General features: G+C 40.5%; 1 protein-coding gene across 5 annotated transcripts in view; it reads right to left on the bottom strand.

The window, feature by feature from the left end:
- The window catches only part of map7d1a (MAP7 domain containing 1a), a 50,711-nt gene extending 37,118 nt beyond the window's left edge, over nucleotides 1-13,593 (bottom strand). For 3 of the 5 annotated variants that reach the window (XM_074653075.1, XM_074653076.1, XM_074653077.1), the window contains exon 1: nucleotides 13,193-13,593. In XM_074653075.1, coding sequence (XP_074509176.1) covers nucleotides 13,193-13,262 — 70 coding nt within the window. In that variant the 5' untranslated portion in view covers nucleotides 13,263-13,593. The remainder of the gene's footprint in view (nucleotides 1-13,192) is intronic. The other 2 variants (XM_074653078.1, XM_074653079.1) reach the window with 1 other exon arrangement.
- Nucleotides 13,594-25,984: the final 12,391 nt, after the last annotated feature.

The raw sequence follows: 25,984 nt of genomic DNA, 5'->3' as shown, positions 1-25,984 counted from the left end.
CCAAGGCACTCTCTTTTTAAATAATTAAAATGCCATTTATTGTAATGGCTTACAATAAAGCTATTTATGGTATCCAGCTATTTGAGTCAGTATTGTATTGGCCCAATATCTGACATCGGTGCATCCCTAGAGAAGACATGATATTCCAAAAGCCTTTTTAAGTATTACTGCCACTATAATTTGCATATTATTTACATTATTAGCATAATCTCTTACTAATCTGGTGGTAGTAAGTAAATCAATCTTTAGAGCATCTAAAAGCAGTGATGTCATTGCATGGTTGCTTTTGTCTTATCCTCCTACTGAATATCAAATGGGTATGCGACAGCTATGAGACTCTTCAAAGTGGGTCAGAGGAGGTTCAGGAATCTTCAGCATGCTGTGCGTGATCATTGGTGGAACATCACACCGTCACCTTGCACCACGGCTCAGTTGGCCACATAATGTCTCACTATGGGGCCTCCCTAGTGTCAAACAAAAGCCTGAGGCACTCAATTGAGCCCATTTACATGCAAAAGTGATACAATGGAATAAGATATCTGTAAGAGTCAGCAGAAATAGTAAAAGGAACCCCCTTCCGAAGTGGGTGTATGCACGCATGCATGAGCACAGTGTGCAGGCAGAATGGCAGGTTGAGAATCAGCAGGTAATTAGCACAGACTCTGTGCCATATCCCAGTTAGAGGAAAAGGAGTTAGGTTGGAAATATAAGTATGTGCAATTTCAAATGTTGGTGTGGAAAAATGTAGCACAGAGGCTCTGCAAAGCTCAGTCATTATACTTTCACTCCCAAAGTGCAAACCACAAAGGGATTTAGTGCTTCACAGTTCGGCTGATGACATTGTGAGTAAAGAGCCACGTTAAAACTGGGACAGCTGGTAATTCTGACACACAAAATGTGATTTAGTAGAAATCCAATTTCACAGCATATTATTTTGTTAGAGCAGGTTATAAATACCCCTCACTGCTGCTGCCCCAGTGCCACTTAAATAGACTTAGTCACCTCCAAAACTGCAGGGCACAAGAAGAAGAAGAGCCTTTTTTTCAGTTTAATTATCACAGTATTTATGTCCAAGCAATAAGAATTCCTTATGGAAGCAGAGGCACAAGAGTCCTTGGGATAGCATGTTCCCACATTATAATGAAAGCAAATACATTGACATAGCTATACAGGCTGTAGGATCTGAAAGGCAACTGTACCAAGCACAGGGTTCAGACAATAAACCAACCACACTGCTATTTTTCTACCTGTTCATCAACCTCACATGATGTGACCCGTGAATCAGGGTAAGAAAAACGTGTGTCTGCCAAGGCACAGAAAAACACATGACTCACTGTATGACAGACTCGGCAAACTATGACAGCACATTCTTATGACAGTGTTTGCTCATTAACAGCTTTGGGAGGATACTTTCGGTTGAGAGGAACTGTAAAAAAGCAATAGCAATGTGAAACTGCTTGGTACAAAAACAAGCGGACATTCCCAGTGTGAAGTGAATACAAAGAAGTACTGGTAAGCTTTAAAATGATTACAAGATAGTGAGTGAGCGGTCATAATGAATACAACTCGCAGCTGCTGCTCATTCCCACTGCAACATCCAGAGCACTGGCAATGTCTCGCCAAGATACAGTGCAGAGTAAAAATATAGGGCAAGACATCGAATATTTATGAAGCTAAGAGCTTCACTCTTAAGCAACCTAAACCTTCTCTGTCTCCTGCCAAGCAGATAAAACGAGGCAAGGAGGTGAACTCAACGCCCTGTCAGACCACCAACAGGAATAACTAAAGGTTTATTATAGGGCTGTCAATCGATACAAATATTCAATCGCAATTAATCAAACATTTTTTATCTGTCCAAAATGTAACTTAAAAGGGAGATGTGTCAAGTATTTAATTACAACATGGGAGTGGGCAAATATGCTTGCTTTATGCAAATGTATATATCTATTTATTATTGGAAATCAAGTTACAACACAAAAAAATTACAAATATTATCTAGAAACAGGTACTGCATTTAGCATATAAAGTATGCCCAAATCATAACATGGCAAACTCGAGCCCAACAGGCAACAACAGCTGTCAGCTGTTGACTATGACTTGCCCCAAACTGCGTGTGATTATCATAAAATGGGAATGTCTGTGAAGGGGAGACTCGTGGGTACCCATAGAACCATTTTCATTCACATATCTTGAGGTCTCTTTGGGCTTGTATCTTGAGGCTGTTAGAAAATGGTCATGCCAGTTTTTCCTCGCTAAACTTTTGTCTAAGTTTGGAGCGTTATTTAGCCTCCTTCTCAACAAGCTAGTATGACGTGGTTGGTACCAATGGATTCTTTAGGTTTTTCTATTTTCATATGATACCAGTGTCTTCACTCTAACTTTAAAAATGAGCCTGCTACAACCTAACAATCGCATGTTGCGTTAATGTGTTCAAGAAATTAGTGGTGTTAAAACAAATTTGCGTTAACTTGTTATTATCGTGTTAACTTTGACAGCTCTAGTTTATATTACAATGACACAGAATAGTTCTGCCAAATCTCAATAAGTCTAATCTTACAAAAAGTTCTTGGTAAACAGGGTGGAAATGCAGCACATTCTCTAGAAAAATGGAAATGAGGCAAACAAGAGGCGAGGAAACAGTACTGAGACCCGGAGTGTGGAATCAAAAGACTGGAAAGGGAAAAGGGCGGCAACCCCGTAAAAAGAAAAGAGGAACTCGGGGAAACACACAGAGAATGGATCTGCATCTCATTTGGGATGGGCCAGAGGACTAATGAACTACCTCATCGCTTACCCCCCCCCCCTAACCCGTCACCCCCTCACCCTGTTGTGTCCCTCCTGCACCCAATAGGGTGATGTAAGAGGGCAAGGGGGCCCAGACACACAGGAAGCGCAGTGTAAACAACAAGCACTGACTCCGGGCCAAACCAGGCCCTGCGTGTGTGTGTTTAGAGACCAAAGTTTTCATTAGATGTGCTTACAACTGAGGACTGGAACGGAGATAAACATCATTACATTCTGCACACAAACGGCCCTTTAACACCACCAGGCTACTTTTAACTATAGGCTGCAATTAGTGATCTTTTTAATGATCGATTATTCTATTGATTATGTTTAAAATTCATATTTTAGTGTACAAAATGTAAAAAAAAGTAAAAAATGCCCATCAAACATTAGACTGATCAACAGTCTAATACCCTGAGATATTAAATTATCAATGATATGAAGAAGGGAACTGTGGGAAATCCTCACATTTGAGAGGCTGAATCCAAAGAATGTTTGGTATTTTTGCCTGATGAACAACTCGATAATAATCTCGAAGATTTTAATTTAAGTAAATGTCTGTTAAGTCACTATGGATCGCCGAATGAGGTAACACAATGGTGATTGAGCCTATGGCCCACTGACTGAAAGTACTGCAATATTCAAATATTTGTAGCATTATGAACTGGGTGTCTGTGGCGACATTCCCGGAAAAAAATGCTGTATTAAGTTACTGCTTATGCAAACCGAACATTTCGTACTTCACATTAAAAGCATTTAACTTGTAAGACACAAGTTGACTTTTATTATGAAGTAGTCACAGGAAATGCGATCTGTTTGTTAGTGAGTTTGACACTGACCACTATCGTTCATCAAAAATGTATCTACAAAACAAGACAACTGTCATTTTCTGCATTATTTGACCGCGGATCAGTCTGAAATATTGCAAGGACTGATGGAAAAAGGAGCAGACACAGTGAGCTGTTGGATGCAGAGCTGCAGGTGACAGATGGCACATCTACAACTTCTCAGCGAGGTAACCAACCACTTTCCCTTTTGCTGTTCGTTGACGCATGCCGTGTGCAGCATTAAATCAGATCACGGTTGTTCACAAAAAGGACAATTATTTCCTTATTATAACAACAACTGTATGTTTTGCTGTCCCCGGTATTCTGGGACCTGTAGTGTTAAACCAGCATTTGCTGTTACCACCAGTAGGGTGTCACCAAATCAACCAGAACTGAAATATTACGGCTTGCCACTTTGAATGTTTAATCTCTTATCAAAATGCTTGATTGATTTTATGTTGACTGTGGTCATGATACAACCGAGAAAGCACAGACTGCAACTAACAACTACTTTCATTATCAATCTATCTGTCTACTTATTTACTTGATTAATGAATAATCTTTTAAGATTAAGACTTAAGATGACATCTTCAAACATCTTTTTTTATTCAACAGTCCAAAACCCGAAAGTATTTCAGTTAACTATCACATAAACATCAAATGCTAACAACTGGGAAGCTGGAACTAGGGAATGTTTGGCACTGTTGCCTGGAAAAAATGAGTTGAACAACTATTAATTTATCAAAATAGCTGCAGATTAATGTTCAAATGTAATCAATTCAGCTGTAGACTGAATTAATTAAGAACGGGTCAAAGATATCCGAGTCAGACTGATGAGCCCACTCATCAGGCTACAGCTGATGTCTGCCTCATAATGTCTGAAGTGGTTCTGCATACCAACCAACACAGTTGAAGACACTTAAAAGGACTGCATTCCTTCGCTGCATGCCGATCGGCCAGTGAATACTGATGTCTCTGTCAGTGACTACAAGAGCTTTCATCCCATCACCTGGCCCAGACTGAGAACAACGCCTGTCATTCAGCTGCTGCTGCTGCTGCTGCTGCTGCTGCTGCTCTCTCCTTCGGCGGCGTATGCGCCGAACCCACCACGCTGATGAAAGGCTCCGCTTATCTGACCTAGCGGCAGCTCCCTGGAGACCCTGCATCTGCTGCTGCTACCAACATGCTCCAACATAAATGGATAAGTAACCTAGACAGCCTGACCAGTGGTGGGGGAGAATGTCAAGAACGGCCAAACTCGAGCCTTTCTTTCTCAATGACATCAGAGGACGAGGAGGGATGTCTGGGCCGCACAAGCTGCCATTCATAACTGGAAGCGGTGTGTCGGCATGCCAGCCAGTCGCTCCTGGCAACCTGCTCCACGTCCCTTTTGGGGGTTGGGAAGTGACAGCGTGATCTAATTCTCACTGGTCTCAATGGCGGCGTTTTCTGGTACCCTGTCACCAATGGACCAATTTTAGTCAGAACAGGATGTAAACCATTTGAACTAGTTTTGGAAGAGTTTAATCTTTTGCAATTTAGTTTGCCCCCCCAAAATATGTCAAAATCCGATAGACAGAACAATGCTTCACAGACACTTCAAGAGCAACCTTGTTAGAATTTATAACTAATGTCCAATGGGAAGCTTACACTGAAATATTCGGATTAGGTTAATACATAGTAGGGGTGGGAATCACTAGAGGCCCTACGATACGATATTATCACGATACTTAAGTCACAATGTGATCTTATTGCAATTTCAAACATTTTGCGATATGCTGAGTATTGCGATATGATATATGGATTTTCTTACCTTTTTTCAACTGCAAATTCTGCAGTTTCTCAACATCTGTTTTATCTACTAGGATACAGTTTTCACTCTGTTCATCTCATTCACATATCTTGAGGTGAGAGGTCAAGGGACCCCTTTGAAAATGGCCATGCCAGCTTTTCCTCGCCAAAACTTAGCATACATTTGAAGCGTTATTTAGCGTTCTAACATAACATGGTTGGTACCAATCGATTCCTTAGGTTTTCTAGTTTCATATGATACCAGTACTTCAAGTGAAGTACAATACTTCACTCTAGCTTTAAGACTGAGCCCGCTACAACCTGTGAAAAACAGAACACCAGCCGAGCCCGCTGACAGGTCGTCGGATTGTTAAGAGGTTAATGGTTTATAATAACATACAGCATAATAAAAGATCTATACTTGACCTCAGTGTATCCATACAATATTGACACACAAAATACCGCGATACTATGCTGTATCTATTTTTTTTTCCCCCACCCCTAACATATACAATGGGTTTCATTGGCCTGTGGTAAGCCACTTAAGCGCTCACAAAGCTTTGTCTGAGTGGTCATCAATGCCCCTGCAAATATCTCAGGTATCTGTAATACCCTGTAAGAATTTTCCATCTGTGTGACAGTCTAATTTCCCTTTTTGTGCAGAACTACAGAACTTAACATTATGTTGCAAATATCATGACCAATGAGCCGGTGCAAGTGGAGTGGGGAGTTTGGAACAACCCTTCTCTGCATCATGAATCACAGGTAATATAACTGGTGAAATGTTTGAAAGAGCTTTGACTGTGTGTGTGTGTGTGTGTGTGTGTGTGTGTGTGTGTGTGTGTGTGTGTGTGTGTGTGTGTGTGTGTGTGTGTGTGTGTGTGTGTGTGTGTGTGTCCTTGAGGTGGTGGCTTACAGAGCCGTTGTTTGTCGTTTTGTTCCAATATGGTTATTTTCACAGACATTACCTAAAGCAAAAATCAGGCCCAGGCAATAATCTTGTGCCTGTTCAACATACAATTAAACCCAACACTTATCATTAACTGGATTTTTGTCTCCCCACACACAAAAGCTGAGAACTTTTCTGCTGGCAACAGGGTCCAATCATGGGTTTCATAATCACAGGTAACTATCACGATGCCAAATGTTCACTCCTACTCCCTCGGCGACGAGGTTCAAATACATCAACAAAAACCTGATACTGCAACAATCTTAATATTTTACACCTGCCAAGGAATGTGTAGAGAGATCAAGATGTGTCTACAGTGTAAGAAGCGTGCCCTTTAGCTGAACGGCGACTGGTCTAATATTAGCAGATAGGTCTGGTGACTGGAACTTTCAGACGACCAAAGAGCAGAGCAGCCCGTCTGGGATATTTTCAGACTTGGTGGAGGTGGAAGGAACAAGCGACACAGTCCAAATCAAGACTTCCCTCCGCTTGTCCTTCCTCTAGTGTCCCAGGGAGAGAGGGGCAGTGCAGCTGACTGATAATAAATTTAGGCCACATCACTGCATCATCATCGGCCTTCTTTCTGTATGTCACAGTCGCAACTAAAAGACAGAATAAGGTTGGGAAAAGCAGATGCCTTCCAAATAGCACATGTGTAAGAATGGCATGTTTCTTTGGCATTCAGTCACTTTCTTGTTACCCAGCTGCTGCAACTGTGCAGCATCTTGGACCAAAGGCCTAGATTCTAGCCTCTTAATTTTTGTCTTGTTGTCTTAAACTATTTTTATTGCACGGTTTTAATGCGTTATGTAAAGCACTTTCAATTGCCTTTGTGCATTGAGTGTGCTAAATAAGCTTGTTTTGCCTCTCCATGGTCTAATAATTTGAACAACCCTCTGCATCGTAGTTTTTTCTGGTTTCATTATGCTCCTGGTGCAATCACTTTATTGGTCTGTGTCTTTGAAGCAATCTGCCCATTTTAATTACTGAAGGAATAGTTTGTCATTTGGGAAATAATATGCTTATTCACTTGCTTGCTGGGAATTTAGATGAGAAGCCAGTTAGCTTAGCTTGGCTCTGTCTAAAGGTAACAAAGTCTGCCAACCAGCACCTGGAAAGCTCACTAACCTTTTATCTCATATCCATATAAAAAGAGAAGTGTCCCAAAATATCCCACTATCCTTTTAATCACCCTCATGCAGTTTTACCTAACTGGAGAGTTAATATGTTTTGCACCAAACTATTCTCCTGCATGCTATAAAGCCTCTTTCCCCCTGGACAAAAAAACATTAACACCCACTAACATCTGGCTTTTGTCTTTAGTGGGAAAGGTCACAATTTGCATTCAATCCCAGGACAAATGACTGTGCAGTTGTCACAAGTATGTATCAGCACCAGCTCTGATTGGCAGTGATGGAAACATGACAAGTGGGTGGACACGCAAATTTTCGCACCATCCGGTACAATACTATGATGCACGTTGAAGTTACGGACGTTGACGTGTAAATAGAGAGGAACAACATGCAACGACGATTTTATGTGTATCGTGCAAGATGCGACACTGGCAAGACAGCAAGGTGAGAGAGAAGTAACCGCCGTAACATTTTCACTGGCTGCCACGCTGCTTTCTGCTGTTTACTGTTTCTTGCTTCCCGGAGCGTTTTTGACGTCGAACATGACACCCTAGAAGAAAAACAAAAAAGAATACTCGTCTCCTGGGAAAGGAGTCTATCGTTATTTTTTGTGGGTTTTCCCGTATTTTAAAACCCTGCATATATGCGCTAATTTCAGTAGAAAAAGGGTATAACTTTCTTAACACAACTACTAATCGCCAAATAATTCTGCGCTCTGCTACCAGCCTGAAGTCCTTCAGTTCAAAGTAATCACAGGTGGTCCTTGACAAGTCATTGCTCTCTGAATGATCAACTGTATTATATATCAAATGGTCTTGGTATAGGGAAAAGACCAAAGGAGCTGAAGAGGTGAAGAAAGGTCATACATCATAGAGTAAACCTTCAAACGCATTCTCTAAAAGCAAGACACGTTCTTGGGGCAAAATGTGATGTTACAAGTGTCTTTGGCCCATTTTAAAGGCTAATACTAAACTGTAGCCTTCAGTTATTTTAAGTTTGACTAATAACACATGTAATGGGGTTGTGGAAAGTGAGTGAATGACTATGTTCATCATCACAATGCATAATGCACAAGGCACAGGAAACAGGAGCTTGTAGCAATTAATGGTCATTTATCAGCATTTGAGTGACGGCATCTAGAATGTACATTTGGACTAATTATTTACAGGGTGAGACCACACATACATTCTTTGTTGTACTTGAGCTACCATGTGGTTTTAGTTGGTTAGAGGTGGTTCAAGGGTAGGAGAGTTCAACTCAAATCCTACCTTAATCCATGTTTTCTGAGTAAACACTGTCATGTTTTTTCCTAATACATTTAAAATAGGAGATCCAAAATTAAAGGACCCCACACACTTAATTTCAGCAGGTTGTGTCTGTCATTCACGTTCACAAAAAACAAACATGAACTGTGCCTGCATGCACGTATTGACCGCTTTCAGTAGCCATTTCCTGGTAGAACACTGCAGAGGCTGAGAGTTTGCACACTTTGAGTGCTGGTTAATGGGAAGGCTTTCGACATTATTTGCCTGTCCAGAGTGCTGGCTTAGAGATCTACCTCTGTATTACCTCATGAGAGGTCAGTGTCTGGGCAGTGTGATTTACAACATCTGGGTGCAACAGAGTGGACCGGCACTGACGTAATGCCTCCTCTATGTGGGGAGTTGAACTCTGGAGAAGGCAATTTAATGAGTTTGTTTCACCTTTTTCACATTACAGCACGTCTTGTCTTTTTCTGGTCTTTGTCTGTCTTCACTTTATAGCTTTAGTCTTGTCTCGGTTGGAATCTTATTTCTTGGGACTGGACTATAAGGCACTAACAGGAAAGTAGGATTCTGACTTAAGGAATTCTATTATTATACCTAAACACAAACACATACTGTACGTACAAAAGATGGAAAATATAGGGATAACTATTTGGACAGTGACGTGATTTTTTGGCTCCATACTCCAAGATATTGGATTTGAAAAGAAACAGTGACTGTGCAGTTTAAGTGCCAACTTTCAGCTTGAAACTGAAGGGGTTTACATTCATACTGAGTGAATGTGTGATTGGCTCACTACTGCAGCAACTACAAGTGCGGTGTATTTGATGGAGTTCCAAATGTTGGAAAGTATGTGGCGTCTGATTAAAATAAATGCGGTGGCGGTGGCATTTTACGCAATTGAATGCTTTCATTCACATGAAGGGTATTGAATTAAGTACTCTACTGGTATTGGTATCGTCATTTTTTAAACTATACCTAACCCTAGTGAACAGTATAGGAATTGAAGTCCCATCACTGTCATGCTGATCTGTTCAAAATGTAGGGGTTATGTCTAAAAAAAAAAAAAAAGAATATGATTACCACCCTCAAACACTCTTAAAGCGGCAACTCATCTCTTGAACCCCAGTCGGTGTTTCATTTTAAATCTAATGAGCTAGAGTACAGCAGAGCCAAAACAACTGAAAATGTGTCACTGTCTAAAAACCGCACTGTAGTTAAAGCAGACCTCAACGCCACAGTGCTGGCATGACTTCAGTCAGTTCTTTGCGACTCAGATGTTCCTGTTCTTTTCCCTTCTCTCTTCAAACTTCATAGGGACGAGCCCGAGTCCCTTCTATAAAATGTGCTGAATATGGACTCTGAACATATCTGAACTTGTACTGGGAAGCTCCCAGTCCCTTCCACCAATAACACGGCCTGAAGTAGCTTTAGAGGAATAATCAATTCATGTAAACACCAAAAGAAAAGTTCTGTCTTGTGAAAGGGTGTGGTAATGTATGATGATTCTCAGTTTTGCTACTTTAATCCTTTTAGCCATGCATGCCTGGAAAAAGCCATTTGATTGACAAAGTAATCTGTGATTGCAGCTACATACTCTGAATTAAATGGGATTATGCAGGACGGAGCCCACACATAGGTTGGTCCCCTTTATGTGCACCAAATATGAATGAGATTAAAAAACAGCAGGATAAACGTAATGTGCCATTATTTCCTCCCTCTGATACAGAATTATTCATTTAATTTCACTGCAAAAATGACACGAAGTTGAATTTTTTCTGGGTTAAAAAATGATGGTATGGTATTGGTGCATAGACTGGCCTACTCGCTGATACCAGCGATCACAACTTTTGGGCAGCATCGGACGCATTTCCTATACTGGTATCGGTATCAGAACAACTCTAATCTTAGTCGACTAAGACCAAAACAACTGATTAGTCGACTAATCGACTAAGAGGGGGCAGCCTTAGTGGTTTCACATGTTGCTAAGAGTCAAATATATCTCCTGCAGAGCACGAAAACATCTCATTATAACACACACTTCACCATCGCATTGCTCACAATTAATCCTGCGCAAAAACAATGTGGGTTCCTGCTGTTATCAGGCTCCGTTTATTAGTAGCTGTGAATCTAGGAGGACCCATGGGATTCTGCCCACTGCTAATTTACAAAGACAATAACGCAGCTCTCTCTCCAAAAATGGGACACGGTCGCACGTATCCCCCTCCTGGTTACATAACAACTCCTGCAGCTGAAGATGTGTAGCTGGCTGATCCTGTTCATTACAGCACGGACTTTACAGCCAAAGCTGGTGGATTCTCCCATATTACACGATAGACTACGACTTACACTACGATCCCTGTCAGATTGCTGAGGCTCTCTATCTTCAGTATGGCTGCAGTGAAGCTTTGCTTAAAACAAAGTTTGCATAACGGCTCATTAACAATTTAAAGCATCGCCTCAGTCTCTTCCACATCATACATCCTGCTCCTCCTGTAAGAATTTCAGATATGAGAGGTGTAATTCCCCTATGGGGTGTCGGTGACTTTGCTACAAAAGGCAAATCTTTAAAAGGAAAATAAAAGTTTCCATTCATCTCAGCTGGTCACAGTTTAGCTGCTCAGGTACGGAGATTAGAGGGGACGACCGTACAGAGCCGTCTGTCAGAGAGTGGCAGAATGGAGAGCACAAGGAGAAGAAAGCCTGCATAAAGAAAATAGGGATTAGAAGATCCTCTCCATAAATCCTGACAGCAGATTTTCACAATGCCGGGCCAGGCTTTCAACAGCTCCAGTCCAAGGGCTGGTTTTCAAGATCTAGTGAGCTTTCTTTAGTGCCTGAATTTCAACAAAAGGAGAAAACTTTTCCAATTGTCCTACGGCTTCCAGATGCTATCTTGAACAAGGATGTTGTACAAGGGCGACACACATTCTTGAGAGCCGATGTGGCAAGAAAACATGTCTTTTATCAGAGATTTTTAGTGATGACGTACTCTTCCTTCCCCTTTGTCAGAGAGCGTCGTGTCCTAGTATTATAAAAGGTAAAATCTTCCTCAAGAGCTACATGAAATTTATTCAGAATGTATCCTTATCTGATACAGCTGTGCATATGGGGAAAAACACATGATCGCAGCAGGAGACAAATGTTGCTATTTGAGAGCTTTGAATTATGCGTGAGGAGTGTTGGAGCTCTGATGACTTATTAGAGAAAGAAAAACAACTTTTGATCATTCTCAGTAAGCATGGGAAGCGGAACAGTCTCGCTGACACACTGTACATACATCAAATGAAACGAGACGCTTGATGTCAGTGCTTCTGCCAATGATGTCAGCCCCACCCAGCTTTACAGCCATATATACATTATGTTATTCAGAACATGGCTGTTTAAGGAGTCGACTGGTCAAGATTCCCACGAAAAGGGTGGACCACATCTCTCCTCCTGCTTGATGCAGAGCCAAAACAAGCCAATCTCCCTCCATGAAGCCCTCTGTTAGCAGGAAGGAAGTTTTTCTGTTGTCAGAAAGAGGAGGAGGAGGTCACATTGTGTGTCCCCTTCTATTTCCAGAAGCAAGCAACATGTTAATACACAATGCTTTGGCAAGGAGATTCAAACTTTGAACCAAATGCTGGATGTCTTGCAAGCGCAACTTAACATTGGCAGGGAATTGAGACATTTGTCCTTGCTGAGTGGAGCTGCAGACATGACATTGGACTTAAAACTGCACGATCACAGGATTTGTAATTGCACCATATAAAGCAGTAACTAGGCAGCACTCTTTATCCTGCACTTTGTTCCCTGAGCTGAGCCTCTCATTGAAATTGTCTTGAGTTTGTTGGTGGTGCATCTCTGCACCAGCAGAAATGTCTGCACCTGTGCATACAGGCAGCAACTGCATTTTGGAAAACGTCCTCTGATAGAGCAGCAGCAAAAAGAGGAGATAGGAAGAGGATGCCCATGACTGCATCATGTTAGTATAGTGAGCTAAACATAACATACAGAGGGGGATGGGGTGCTTACAAGTCAGATTACCTCATCTAGCAGCAAATTGTGTTGTTATAATAACCCTGATGACTGTGCAAAAGAAATGGCAACATCTTTTCTTTAAGAGATAAGCAGTGAGCTTATACTCATACCGGTTTTCCTCATCAAAAAATGCATACTGGCCATTTCATCTCTTAATATCACTCAGTTTAAAATCTAGATTGAGGTTTAAGTGTTAAGCTTTGTGGACAACAACAACAATGTTGCATTATGATTCGTCTGGATCCGCACCTCCTAATGGATTATAATCCATCAGACACATTCATTTCCCTTCTACCACCACACTCTCTATAACCTTTACTGCAACAATGTCTCTCAACCTGTAACAAATGAGCCAGGTCTTAAAACCAGACACATTCAACTACAAGGTAAGACAGTGGGAGAAAAAAAAAAAAGACTTACATGTTGATCCTGGGAGAGTATTTTCCTCCATTTCGGCGGCAATAGCGTCGCTTTCTGCCCTTTTGTTCATTCAAACATGCGAGTTTTTGTCAGCTCTTCCTCTCATTCCTCAGGCAGAATGAAAGGGGGGAAACTTGGTGGAGTCTCTCACAGTTTGCACCCCGATGTGTCCTGAACCTGAACGCACCGCAGCAAGGAAAACCCTCCTGGAGAAGCGTCCGGATAGACCAGAGAAACAGGACAGAAAACACACAAAACCCAGCCAGTAACCAGCCTGTTGATGGTGGCTCCTCCTGAGAGAAGTTACAGAAAAATATGTATTTGGGAAAGCAGGAGGAGGAGTGCTGGAAGGAAGTTTCTCCGACACACCACAGCTGATGCTCTCTGCTAGTGAGTGGGTTTCTCACTGGCGTCCGGATCGAGCCATACCATTAAACAAGAGAGGGGTGTTTGGTTGCTACCTATAGTATTTATCATTAAATACTAGCTAGATTTAACGTTATGAAAGACAGATACTGTAACTGCTTTATGTGTTAATACGTCTGTATTACAATATGAAGGCAAACAGTAGGGATAAAAAGTATTTTTTTATGTGAAGTAAATTAGTTGTCCCCCCTTCTGTTCTGCTTTGGTTCCTCCACCCACAAAACTACTCTCACAGCCAGTTCACAGTTCACACTCAATATAAATCTTTCCCTTGGAAAACATGCCTTGCTATATTGTCTGCAGTGTTTTGTCATTGCCTAGCTGCTTAAAGTACTCTTCAACATCTAATTAAGATGAGTAGTAAAGTCCATCAATATGACAAACTGAAATAACATGAGATTGATTGTATCCTTTTACTGCAGTGCAGTCAATAAAATACACCAGCATACCATGATTTCACTTATTTTTGTTTGGGGGGAAAATAATGTAATAAAAACATTTAATTTGCTCTGCATAATTCCTGTGCATTTTTTTTTTTTTTTATTTCAAATCACTATACATTTATGTTCATCCAGCTGCACGTCCAAATCCATGTGGGGTATATCGGCAGGACAAAGCAGCATGAAAAGGAAAGGAAGAAGTAGTCCACACAGTGGATATTGCCACCTCCCAAAACATTTTGATGCAATATTTCAGCCTCTAAAACAGGCTTCAGGTTTTGCTTCAAAAAGTTTTTGGGAGCATGTTATATTCAGTGTGCAGACGACCTCCCCTTTTCCTTCACATCGATACAGAAACCAGAAAACATCACTCTTTGGAGGCCGTTTAATGACAATCCTTCTGAATCATTTTGAAAGAAACCGTGTTTTCCTGGTTCTACAAAAGTGATCTGGAAAAGTGAATGCACTGTGTCAAGAGAAGAATTACTAAAGGTACCCTCATTTTAAGGGTGTATGTCAGCATGCTTTCAGATTAAGTGAGAGCAGCTTTCTCACTGTTTACAACTGAGATTCAACCATATTGTTATGGATTTGTACATGTATGTAATTTCAGTGTAAAGAGAACACTAGCTTTTCCTGTCAGCCAGGTTTTTGTTTTGGATGATGGGTGTTTGGATGTGTAAAACAAGTTACTCCACCCAAGATAGAGCTACCTGCAGAGTCATATATTTAAATTTCTTGACAACACTACCCAGTTCAAAACATAAGGATCTTTGTTACATAACAGTTTTAAATACTGCAGAATGTCTTCTCGTCTACCACCTGTGGATCTCTGAGAGGAGCATCTGCCGAGGTGGGGGCTGGGCCAGGGGCTGATCGGCACGCTTGAGAGGGGACACCCCGTCAAAAGGACCCCAGTGGGGCTCTTTTGTGCAGCTGTTGAGTCGTGTTCCCCCAAACCCCCAAGAGCCACCTGTCACTGCAACTGGAAAGTGGGGGATGTTGAAGGAGGTGGGGGGTTGGGTGTGTGCATGCTGTAGAAGAGTGTGTGGTTGGTAGGGTTTGCAGACTTATAGCCAAAAGCGTGACTTTTTGATGTGCATTACTCAACTTGTACTTGTTATCGCGTTCTTCTTAGTTGTCCTTGATGAATTCACACTAAGAAATGGTTTCGTCAAAGATCCCAGTCCCCCTAAAGTCATTACAGCCTGTTCATTCAAGAACTATCTGTAATTGAATCACAGATAAGTATGGCATTTCATTTACTGAAAAAAATAGCAGTGAAGAGTTAATTTCCACTCCTTTCAAGTCAAGGAAACATTGAAGGAGAGCAGGAAGCATCTTTGCGTGCTAATGAAAGATCAGGGGCTTCATATCTTATCCAAAACTCAAGAATACACAAATGTTTTGTTTATTTTAAATAGATCTTTCTTACACTGCCTTTGTATTTAGTTACCAAGAGCCTTGTGGCCTGGACAGATTATGTATAGCCTTTATTAAACTTGTTCATGTCATAGAAAATCAGCAAATGCATTAATTCAACAATCTGTGTCATAAAAGGGAAATACCAGAAGAAATTGGAGCATTTTTGACAAAAAAATGCATTGTTTGTGGTAGTGTACTCAGTATAAACTCTAACATCCTTGATTTACTCTGTTGTATTGAAAAAAAAAAAAGAAAGACAGAAGAACCCAAGGCAATGGAGCTGATTATAAGAGGGTTAAAATGTGGAGAGTATGAGTATTTATCTCATTTGAGTTCAGTTCTGAGCATTTAGTACAGTACAGCAAAACCCATAGGAAACAAAACTGTAATTATGTTCAATTAAACTTCATTATCCCCTCTTTATAGTGTAATCTGTTATACTGTGTAAATATGAACCAAATGCTGAAATCGTTCATTTTTGGAAATAAAAATGCTTTCATTGCTTCCTTTTATGGATTTTGCACTTTAACTAAAATAAACCAAATGCTTCAGACGTCATATATATTAAAGTGCTATGCAGATGCATGTTTTTAGATCTTTTGTGCTGCCTCTTTAGCCAACCAATTGAAAATCCTTTCATCTCTATACCCAGCTCTTGGGCCCAACACTTGTATACAGACACCTGTGCACATGCACAAAAAAGCATTTTGAATCAACAGCATATGTCATACTGTTAGTGAGTTTGCTGTCTTATATTTTTGCAGGGACGAGACATACTGAGTATTATGCTAAGTGTTGAGATTTTTGCAAAATAAGAGTTTGACTATTTTCTTAAAAACAGATAAACTAACCTCCAAAGTTGAATGAGCCACAAACAAATCCATGTTACTCTCTGCAAAATATAAAAAAAGCAACACAAAAAAAGCAATATTAATGTTTAAAGAAAAATGTTAACATGGTTTATTTATATTATTTCTGAGCAGTCATACTGACCTAACACAGAATAGCTACTTGCCACAGTTTATTCATAAACTGTAATATGAAAAATGAATGGATTTAACATGACTGAGCAGATATGACAAATACCAAACTGGGCACATTTTTTAATGTAACATTTTCTAGAAAACTACAACATTTATGATTCAAATGGGTTTCCTGATACTTTATATCCTACCAAAGAGAAGGTAACCTTGCCTTTTTCAAGAACATGTATTTTTTACAAATACTATTCAACCTTGCACACTAGACAGTAGACCAGGTGCTTGAGTCAGCAGTCTGACAGGAAAATTAAAGGGCTCTGGATAAAAGCATACCTCAAAGTCAGGAGGCGTGTGCGTCACTGTACCGTGTTGTGCTAATGAGCCATTCAAAGTAAGGTGGATGCAAATTGGAGAAAGTACAGTATTCAAAGTTCTGCCGACTGAAACGGTGACTGATAAAGATGAACGGGTGAATTCTATAGTGCCGTTATCTGTCTTCTCACATCCCTCTCTCCTGTGAACCTGTGTCATCTCCATTTATGAAACCACTTGTGTGACCTCATTGCGCCACAGGAAGTGGAGGACCCCCCTCCTCCTCTATCCATCCCTCAGTGCTCAAGAAAGGACTTGATTTTGGAGCTGCAGCTGCACACAGAGACCCCCATACACACACACACACTACACACACACACACACACATCTAATTTAACTGCCACTGATTGCCGTAAGCAGTTCATGCCTTAAAAAAAGGCAGTTAACAGAGAACATTGGGAATAAGAAAGTAAACAAAAATCATTACTTCTAAGAGGACATGATTGCGTCAGTAAGTACACGTCCCCCAAAAACAAGGGGAACCATCTGGAGAGATAAGAAAGCAGAGGAAGAAAGCTCAAAGTGAAGAGTTTGGATCCAGTAACTGACTCAATGGGACAACTGATATGGCAGAAGAACAGAGAATGGCCAATGAGGGCTTATCTGTGCAAAGAAGATAGTATTCTGAAGCCTGATGTCTCCCTTTCTTTAGTCCTCTTTGACTCTCTTTTACTGTACTGTTTGAGCAGGAACCGAGTACAGGAAGAATTTACAGTCCAACACTATTGAACACTATGAACTAAACAAAAACCTGTGTGAATCCCAGGTGTTCAGGAGTGGAAAGAGCACTGCAGTTTCCTGCTACCAAATGCAAACATCAGCATGCTAACACACTCACAATGAGCATGCATGCTGGTGTTTAAGAGGCTAATGTTAACCATCATAGTTTAGATTTATTGCAATTCATCGTGAGGTTGACATGAATGGCTTTACCAAATGTTATGGCGATCCATCCAATAGTTGTTGAGATATTTTACTTAAAATCACAAATATCAACCTCATGGTGGTGCTACAAGAAAGTCAGGGGATCATCAAGTCAGTAGGCTTCATCCTCCGAGGACTATGTTGGACAAAATCTCATGACAATCCATTCGATAGTTAGAATAAAAGTCTACATATTGTAAGAAAGTAGAATTACGGAGCCCCCGAAAGGTCACGCTGGGATTTCTTTTCAGAAATTCTTTTGCATTATCGCACAATAAGTTTTGCGTTCCCTCATGTCCATAGAGAATAATGCTTTCTTGGCTAATGTTAATAGCCACCGTAGCCATATCCATAGCATCACAGATTCAACCACAAAGGCAGCCGTTTAACCACAGCTTCACCCGCCACAGCCAGGAAGAGCATCTGCAATTGTGCTCACAGCCAGTGGCTATATAATGTCGGAGCTCGGCCATCTATATTGCACTAACAAGAGATCTAGCCGTTCTAGCACCTACCAAAACATTTCTGCACCATCACTTTTCCAAAGAGAGAGCTCCTATCGTTTTATTCCAAGGAACATGGTTACCACCAGCGGTACCGCCAGTGAGTCTAGAGGTCAGCCAGTGTGAATGGCAAGGGTAACCCTCAGTATGGTAATGAAACAACAATAGCAGGAATGTTCAGAATGTCCCCAGAGAACATAGACCCAGCCTATGTTATAGACTACTGAATACACTATCTCTGCCTTCAGCAAATGGTTGAAGCAGGAGGAGTGGTGTAGCGTTGGAGAAGGGTGGATACGAGGCTAATTAGCTATGATGGATTTACTGCTGAAATATGTTTATTTGCACTTGCGAAATGTATTCTCGCTAAGACGTTTGGCAAAGACAGTTTTGCACACATTTCAATGACGTCGTCAGTCGAGTTTGGGTTACTTGTACAGCTGTTGGTTCAGTTTGCTGTCAGGTTTCTGAAAGCAACACTATGTTGGTTACCACACCAGTGTCTCGACTCAGCCGGGCCAAAGGTCACCTGCACCTGTAGGGGGCCTGTAGATTCATATAATTTACGATGGTGTTGTCTTTTGTTTCCTGTAGTGTGATTTAATCACATGTCACACTGGAAAAATGTATGTGTGAGCACAGACAGAGAGGTAGGGAGAGATAGAGTGTGGGAGCGATCGCTGTTTCTTTGTGTTTCTCTCTAGGGTGCTGGGAAAAAGAGCACTGTTTGGTCTGAATCATATGAATTTAGACTGTCTCTCCTTGTGGACTGGGATTTTGACTTGAGGGGGAGGTCTTGATATAAGTGTAACAACCATGATTCTAGTAATTTTCATGTTTCGCTGTAGATAAAGCACTGAATGTTGAGACTACCGGCTACATTGTATTAAGGCCAGAGTAAGTTAAATTTCAATAAGAAGTCCTATATTTGAATCTGATTTAGTGTCTCTCATCCCACTTCTGTTCCTCTTTGTTGTATTTATCAAAATACATGAGTAAAAAACACCCCGAAAAAGCTGGGGGACTCAGAGACAAAAACATAATGGTCAAAACTGAAGCAGCAGTGGTTAAGATATCCTGACTTTTAATCCTTAGTAGGGTCAAGCCCCCAATCAACTGGATCCTATCTGTGCGTTCCAATATCTAAACTACCCTACTATTTAGTATGACAAAAAGATTTAGTATGTCCCAATACATACAGTAGTATGTCAAATGCAGTATGTCAAAAATACCAGGATGTCCTACTGCCTCCGGTTGTAAGTATGCAAGCCAGCATGCTTTTCTGGCTATTCTGATCCACAATCCTCTGTGCAGCAGATTTGATCTGAGCAAGGGGCTCAAAGTTCAAGGTGCAATTGTATGAAGAAGTAGTATGTTCTAATTGTATACTGCATGCAACACTACTTGTTAAGGCAGGAAAAGGTATGCAATTTGGAATGCAGCCTGTTTTACATAATGCAACCACAATGACATCATCATGATTATTTTTCAAACAGCTCCTACCAGAGCCAAAGGAGCCATTATACAATTGTTTTCATTAGCCAAATAGTACTCCCAGTAACACTTAAACTGACCTTTATGTGTAAAAATGATGGAGTCTCATCAGGGTTAAAGCAATAAGAAAATGAGCGGAGAAAAGGTTTAGTGTTGTAAATCACTTAATTAAGATCCTTTGAATTTTTCCTGTTAACCCAAATTAAATTCTGGCATCATCACTTTTCTATCCAGGGGAAATGACAAATCCAATACTGCCAACTAAACAGCAGCGAGCATTTGTTGTGTCCAAGGTCAACCAATAAATAACATAACTCAGTCTTTGTTCGTGGATTTGTCAAGTCTATTTTAAAGGTAAATTACTTTAAACTGTTCTTCACATGGCCTAAGATACAGACGGTAATTAACACAGCCCACCGCTGCTCCTAAACGCCTCTTGCACTTCCTTGAACAATTTTTCCTCCAACAACAGGTGGCATTACCAGGGGCTTATTTCGCCGTCTTGCATGAGGAATGTGATTCCCCAGCAGTATGTCTCAAACAGCAGAGACCATGACGTAATGGCCTAAAAACGTGCTATCAGTTAGAAGCGGGGCCAAAACACGTGGAGTTGGCTCCTCTCTCCGCTCACCCCCGGGGCCCCTCTCTATTCTCCTTTTCCTCGTCTCTCCCTCTCTCTCTCTCCATCACCCCCAGCCCCTCCACCTCCCTTCTGCTCCACCGCACTCTCTGTTTATGAGTGCATGAATTGCTCCATTTCACTATACCCAACTCCCAGCCCACTACCAATCCCACAACCGCCTCAATAATAGAAGTCCCCCCTCCCAGTGCTTTCATTTCCATGACAACCCACAATGAGGAGGGAGAGAGAGAGGGAGAGACGGAGGAAAATAGCAGAGGCAGGAAAAAACGTGAATGAGAGGGTGGGAGTGCCTTCCCTTGACCTCTGGATTCATTTGTATAGAGGGAAACCTTCACTACAACAGCCTGAGTTCCAGTGAGGTTAAACTGGCCAATCAAGAGAGCACCAGCAGCACCGCTGCTCAGGCATCATGCAAGGTGCAAAAAAGTTAACTTAATGTTGTAAAGTGCTTTTCAAGTAGAAGTTACAAAGTGCTTAACAGGAGGAATAAAGGAAAAAGAAAAGAAAACAACATCAAGACAAAGTCTACAGCCATGCTAGCAGCTGGTAAAGGCTGTATTAAGGCAGCTAAATGGTAACATCAGCATGCTAACATGCTCACAATGACAATGCCAACATGCTCATATTTAGCAGGTATAATGTTAACCATGTTCACCGTCTTAGTTTGGTATGGTAACATTTGATAATTAGCACTAAACACAAAGTACATCTGAAGCTTATGGTAATGCCACATTGTTGACCTGGTGATGATGCTGGATGAAAAATTAAGAGATCACCAAAAAATCATCAGGGATCACTAAAATAATTCATCTGAGAACCATGAATGTCTGTTGCCTATCCAATTTTGAGCCAATCCCTCAAGTAGATGTTGAGATATATCACTGGATAAGTGAAAACTTTGACCTGCTGTTGGCGCTAGATGAAGAGTCAGGGGATCACCGCAACACATTCTCGTTCCGACTCGTCACATACCGCGTATTTGTCACGACCCTTCGCCTCACTTCGGCATCAAAACCACTATGGTTCCCCTTGACATCACTTTAGGATTAGGCAACAAAACCACTATAGTTAGGTTTAAGAAAGAAATACATGGTTGGGCTTAAAACTACTACGTTTATACAGTTAAAATGACACTGAACGTTGTGAACACGGGACTCGAACGAACAGCTGATTGTAACATGACGCACGGGAGACACGAACAGCGGTCTCCTGGATGAGAGCCTTGTGTTTGTTGGACCCATCCACTACTCTGCCCGCCCGACGGCCGTGACAAAGCCTCTGTATTTAACACCCTTGGAAGGAGAAAGGGCTGATCACCGAAGTCAGGAGTCATCACTGGGGCACCACAGACCTAATTTCATGGCAATCCATCTAATAGTTGTTGAGCTTTTTCCATGTGGACCAAATGGCAAACTTTTAGCGGCTAGCGTGGCTACTAACAAGGAGACAAAGATGCACACAGAATTTAAAGATATACAGCACTTTCTACTTTCAAAACATGGGTGCAAAAATCATTAATTTCCTTTGTTACCTTTGAAAAGGTCTCATTAATACTAAAAGGTCACAAGTTCAAACCTCTGTGATAGAAATCATTGGTTCGGTGTCATATGGATGGGTGATCTGCAGGGTGACACACATAAACAATGGGTGAAAGGTCTTGAGGTCAAGCACAAGTGAAGCTTTGTCACACACACACACACATGCTCTTACACATGCACAGACACATAAGATTAGTTGTTTTAATTCAACTCCCTGGATTACAGCCAGGATTAAGTCTATAGGCCTCTGTAGTGGTGAGGTGATATTTCTGTCCAACTGTAACCATCATAGCTGTTCACCAATTGTGTCAGCGCTGTGTTCTAATACTAGCTGCTACTTATAGACTATTCTTTTCCTGAATGAGCGGAACACAAGAGATAACATGACACTATTGGCGTCCAGTTGTTTGCTTGTGAGATTATTCCTTTCGCCTCCTGAGGGCCATGAAGATTACAAAAAATCCCTTTCAAACGCTCCCAAAGGGAGACAAATACCGCAGCAGCAATTAACACTAGCATGCCGTGTTATGTGGCAAAAACACTTCCTAAAACATAACTGTGAATGACAATTACAGGATGTAAACAAATACTGACCAGTCTCAAATTTCTGTGAGGTAATCCAAGACTGCAAGTCCAAATTCCAGACAAGTGTCATCATCAACACTCAGGGGAGTGACAGCAATGCAAAGAATGTGCTCGTTATATTGCCGTCATGTGATCATGTTGCACAGTTCTACACTGTAAAAAAACAACAACTGTATAGTGTGGAGAGATGTGTACCAATTTAGTAAGGAAATAATGAGGAGAATGGCCCTGATCTGGGTGAGCATGTAGTAAATGTATACAATTGCCTGCAGGCATGTAAGCATGTGCACTTTATTCAGACTTTAGTAATAGAAGCACAGCAGCCAGCTTGTTAGTGAGCTCTGTTGTTCATGATAAAAAAAACAAATAGTTAATTAATTAACAAGCTCTGAAAGTGGTGGATGGTGCACTCAAAGACCAGAGACAAGATTTACTCCTCAGAGCAGAAGTAAGAGTCTGATTCATGCTGCAACCTCGCTGCTGCATTTTTAATCAAATCGTGCATGAAACGCTCAAATTTAGCTTTCACCGTGCGCGTTGGCACAAGTTGAGTCCAGGACAGTGAGGTGACCTGTCCTATGGGAGCTGGCAAGGAAGAGGGTGAGCTAAGTAATCCCTGAGGTTCTGGGCCTCCCAGTGTGGCGTCCTCAATCCCCCCAAGACCCTGCCAAAATCCCCCCGACAGCAGTCCTCATTATTTGCCTATCAGTGGCTTAGCCTCACCCCCAGACAGAGCAGAGATAGAGGGATTTACCGTGGACTAGGGAAGGAAGAACAGAGAAACACTAGACAATACAAACACAATTTCCTAATACCCCCCCAGACACATTAGGATAACTAGAGGATGCGACTACAAATGAAAAACGTATCATGATCTTGAAAAGAGGACAAAACCTCCAACGAGAAGGCAGTGTAACCTTGACTGTGTACTCTCTGCATTGTAAACAGATCAATTTTCCTACATGAGCCGGTTGACACTGACTCTGTGCACCATTACGTCTGATCAAAGCAAACAGTTTGCATCCTATTAGCCGGACAATCCTAATGCTGTTATGTTAGAAAGCGTATTAGAATAAAGGGAGACTCAGGGGGTTGCACTCACATACATTATATTCAATTATCTGTAATAGGAAACGAGTTTGAAGTGACAGCTGCTGCCTGCGTTGTAGCTGTAAGGCACTGTGACTCACAGTTAACGTAGCACATTAGCATGCTAAACATGACAAAAAATTTAAATATTGATTTCATGTTAATAATACACGGTAATCCATCATTTATAAATGGTAAATTGATAGTTAATTAAACTTGGTTAATAGCTATTTTACCATTAACAAACAATTAAATGACAATTAATGTTTACTAATTATTAGTAATGCAATAATTTGTGTTATTTTATCATTAGTTTGTGTAATATGAAATAATTAGCTTATAAATTATGTATTCTATCATAGCTGATAAGACGATGACAATTATTTTTCTGATTTCATTTTTATTTATTATCAGTTTATTGTTTTACACATTATAGCATTTTATATAATATTTGAAGTCTTTGTTAATGATTACCAAATTATTTGTAAACCTTTAAGAAATCATCTGTAAAACATATAACCTCAATATAAACATTACATAGATAGATGGACCAGAAACCAATTACTAACCATTGACAAAATATTAACTATCTAAATAATGTTTATATATTCTTTACAAATGATTTATTAACCATTTAACAAGGTATTATAATCTTTATAATAGTTCGTTATAATATAATACTTTATAATAGCCATCTAAATAATGTTTATAGATGATTTACAAATCAATTATTAAGCAAATATCTGTGTAATATTTATAGATGTTTTACAAACTATTTCTCTATGGTTTACAAATAATATCTTAATCATTAACCGATATAAAGAGAGGCAAAAAGAGACAAAATGTACAATAACCAAGGTTAAGGATGAATTTGACTGATTGATGATTGTTTTTTCTATAGATATTGCGATAATATCGTCGTTGTTAATTCTTCTGGTCATGATAATTGTGCCGTGAAAATCTGATATTGTGACAGCCCTACCATAAACTGTCAAGAAGAGAGTTTTTCTTTATTTTGTAGCTGAAGATATTTTTAGAGATACGTTCAAGAAGTGCATCTGTGAGCTCCAATTAACCATCATGTGCAATAGTACACTCGAGCAGTATTACAGTTGATCTTGCTTGTTAGCTGTTTTTAATTAGAGAGGAGGAAATAATCAGTAACATTATTTTCTTTAGGTTTGACAGAAACCTGCATGCATGTAGCTGTCAGTGACACATGGGTAGATAGCACAGCTTTGTATATATTTTGGGGAAAACAATTTAATGAGCACATTACTTTGAGTATATATCACAAGATTAATTTATTACATAAATAACAGCGAAGCAGGGGAGTGGAGTTGTGGACACGGGATGATGCCAAAGTGAATTTAGTTGATCAAATCTGAGTATTAATTTCCTTTCTGACACCATCCAAGGACGGAGGAGACAGATGCCTGGCTTGATTTATTGACCCTGTAGCTTCGGATTTGTTCGGCGATCTGGATTATTGCAGAGCTAAATCAAAGGTTGTCATCTTCACTGTGAGAGGCTGGATCAGTAGTTTGGCCGAAGAGGTTTTTTTGGACCTTATGATGCTGAATGAATAAATAATGTTATAAATCTATTAAGACAGGGAATGGAAATGTCAGTTTTAAATTATAGTAGGAGTTGCTGTTGTATACGGGCTGGTTTTAATTGCTTGCTTGACAGCACGAAGGGCGAGGGAGGTTGAACATACATATAATAAAAAATACTTTAAATTATCACTCAGATAGGCACACCAGGTAACACAAGGCCGTGTAAAAGGAATACGGACGCACCCTTTAAAGTGACAGTTACAGCCAATTGTTCAAATAATGAATAAGACATTACTAATATCTTTAGTGAGTGCCGTGGTCATTAGGAGCCAAGCCCAGTCTCTCAGTGAAGTCATATCCCTATTGACGGAGCACTGGAGCTGACACGCATATGTCATTTCACAAGCCTCTGTTGAGTTTATCAAAATAATGAACATCCTCTGATCTCACACAGGACCACTGAGATTACTTTAGGCAATAATGACACACTGGAAAACACAAATCAGTGCACAAATGTCTTTGTATATGTGTGAAATGTTTTCGCCTACTCCTCTATCCCCTAATGTTTTGATCCTGACCTTTCCCTCCCCCTTTTTGATTTCCATTCCTGATAAAAACTCAAGCCCAACTTCTAAAGTCTACACACTTAACTTGTGTCTTGAAGAAGTGAGAAAATGATTTTGATTCTACAACTCAAACAGCAGACCTACACAGAAGCTAGGCTAAATAATAAATAAAGCACACACATACCATAGACATGCAGACAAGCAAGTAAAGCCCATGTCACTGTTTCTAAGGAGATGTCAACATCATG

This window comes from Sebastes fasciatus, chromosome 12, assembly GCF_043250625.1.
Source record: "Sebastes fasciatus isolate fSebFas1 chromosome 12, fSebFas1.pri, whole genome shotgun sequence".
In the NCBI taxonomy this organism is placed as follows: Eukaryota; Metazoa; Chordata; class Actinopteri; order Perciformes; family Sebastidae; genus Sebastes; species Sebastes fasciatus.
Note: the sequence above shows the minus strand (reverse complement) of the source record. Positions and strands in the feature narration are given on the sequence as shown.